The sequence below is a fragment of the Suricata suricatta genome, chromosome 2, assembly GCF_006229205.1.
Source record: "Suricata suricatta isolate VVHF042 chromosome 2, meerkat_22Aug2017_6uvM2_HiC, whole genome shotgun sequence".
NCBI classification, from domain to species: domain Eukaryota; kingdom Metazoa; phylum Chordata; class Mammalia; order Carnivora; family Herpestidae; genus Suricata; species Suricata suricatta.
The window spans coordinates 140494778-140497011 of record NC_043701.1 but is presented as its reverse complement, the minus strand read 5'-3'; the positions used below and the strand labels follow the sequence as shown (position 1 = coordinate 140497011).

The window sequence follows — 2234 nt, the reverse complement described above, 5'->3', positions numbered from 1 at the left end:
AAGTCCTTGCTCACGCTTAGCAAATCTTTGTGAAGGAGGGATCCGGCCAGTGTGACTGCAAGGCCTGTGGCATCACACCTGGAGCCTCCCAGAGGCCAGAAGGTGTGGCCTCCCCTCCTTTGTCAGCAGAAATATCCCCAGACGGAGGACAGTGGTGAGTCTGCCCCTCCTCCTGTCCTCAGACCCTTGGTAACTGTGAGTCTCTGGTCCTAGGTATGGAAGAACAACTGGCCGTCGGAAATTGTCCAAATGTTCGACACGGCCATGTACCAGCTGGAGGTGGTCAAGAAGGACTATGATGCCCTGCGGGAGAGGTACAGCGAGGAAGTTGCCATCCACCCCTCCGACCTGAGCCGCCTGGAGCAGCTGGAGGAGGAGAACCAGCGCCTGCTGAAGCAGACGGAGCTGCTGACGCAGCAGCGGGACACGGCCATCCAGCTGCAGCACCAGTGCGCCCTCTCCCTGAGGAGGTAAGAGCCTCCCTTTGGCCCCGGTGCCGCGCCCAGAGAACGGCCAGGGGGCCACGTGGGGCTTCTTGGCCTCGGGACCACTCTCCTTGGAGGCCTTCCTACTCCCTGCAAGGCTCCCAGCCATTTCCAAGGAGTAAAAAGAAAGGGCAGGGAGGCCACAAGTGACCATGCCTTGAATTCAAAACTATTTTCTTGGTACATTTTGTAAACATTTTGTTGGCACTCAGTGTGTCGTGGGAATTGCACTCCTTCCTCCCATTAGAACAGCTCTGGAGCGTTTGACCACCTGTTTCTTAGGTCTCCCCACAAGCCTGTCCCTTCCGTGTCCCCCACTCGCCCAGCATGTAGGAGAGTTAATCATCCTAGGCATTGTTTCTTCTAAAAGTTCATTAATTTCAAGGCATATAATCTGTCGGGAAGTGACCCCTGCCCTCAAGCGCTGTTTCGTAAGGCCCATTCCTGCAGCACGCCAGTTCTCTGCAGGGTTCCCTGCTGTCCTGTGCATGCGGTTCTCCAGATGCAACAAAGATTAGGAGTTGCCAGGGTATCGGGTATCCTGGGACAGGTGTGGCTGTATACTGCGGGACTTCTCAGAGCCTCTCTAGGAGGGGGACATCGTGTTTACCAGTGGAAGCCAGCAGAGAACACCCTTTATTTTTTATGGTGCTTCACGAAGGACTGTCCTTCTAAAAAACATGTTTTCAGAATTGCTTCTGTGGGGCTGCAGGCTCTGATTTACATGGTCACCTGCGTGGAGGTATCTTGTGGTCTGGAAGGACTGAGCTGTGTTCTCGCCTCAGTCCCCCACACCCACCTTCTCGTCTGTATCTGGAAAATGAGGCTGTCAGACTAAATGATCATTAAGGCCACTTTCATCTCTCATATGCCGTGAGTCTAGTATCGTTTTATTTCCATTTTCTTTTTAAATATCGTGGCCTGACTGTGGAAGAAATGTACTGTTATTTCTACTAGAGCTGAGGGCATGAAGTCCTCAGATCCACTTCTGGTATTTGTAAAAGGCTGGGGTGACCAGCGCTGTGACTTTTTCCTCTGTCGGGGGTGCGGATGACCCCAACGAGACTTGGTGCTTCACTGTCCAGTCCGGCGGGGCTGCCCAGGCAGGTCCCTGCCCCCCGCATCGCAGCTGCCTCTCTCCCCCAGGTGTGAGGCCATCCACCAAGAGGTGGACAAGGCCACGGCCCAGAACAACGGCCTGCAGTGGGAGATGGAGCTGCTGCAGTCGGAGTTGACCGAGCTGAGGACCATCCAATTAAAAACGGCCAAGGAGTCAGAGCAGTACAAGGAGGAGCGGGACACCGTGTACAGCGAGTACATGCTCATCAAGAGCCAGCTTGACCAGGTCATCTCTGAGCTGGACAGGCTGGACAAGCTGCAGACCGACGTGGAGCTGGCCGAGTCCAAGCTCAAGAGCAGCACGTCCCAGAAGAAGGCGGCCAGCGAGGAGATGGAGGCGCTGGGACAGGTGGGTGTGGGGGCAGCTGGCCTCCCGGCCCTCGGGCGAGCAGGGCCCTGGCGGCCCGGTGTCTGCACTGGCAGCCTCTCCCTGAGCCACGGCTAAGGGCTTCCGTGCTGGGTCCGCGGGCCGGCTGGGTTCTCGAATGCTGCCGGGGGAGCTGCTGAGCTCACACTTGGGGCCCGGCTCCACTGTGGCCGCGGGGCGTGCAAAGGGAAGTCCGGGTGTGGTCCGGGCCTTGGGGCTCACAGCGTAGCAAGAAAGTAGATGACACAGACAAGCGTGTGCTC

General features: G+C 57.0%; 1 protein-coding gene across 1 annotated transcript in view; it reads left to right on the top strand.

The window, feature by feature from the left end:
• The first annotated feature begins 249 nt into the window (after window positions 1-249).
• LOC115276094 (disks large homolog 5-like) overlaps window positions 250-2234 on the top strand; it is a 14723-nt gene continuing 12738 nt past the window's right edge. Inside the window, exons 1-2 of the mRNA XM_029919903.1 lie at window positions 250-470; window positions 1632-1953. Of these exons, the coding sequence (XP_029775763.1) occupies window positions 250-470; window positions 1632-1953 (543 nt within the window). The remainder of the gene's footprint in view (window positions 471-1631; window positions 1954-2234) is intronic.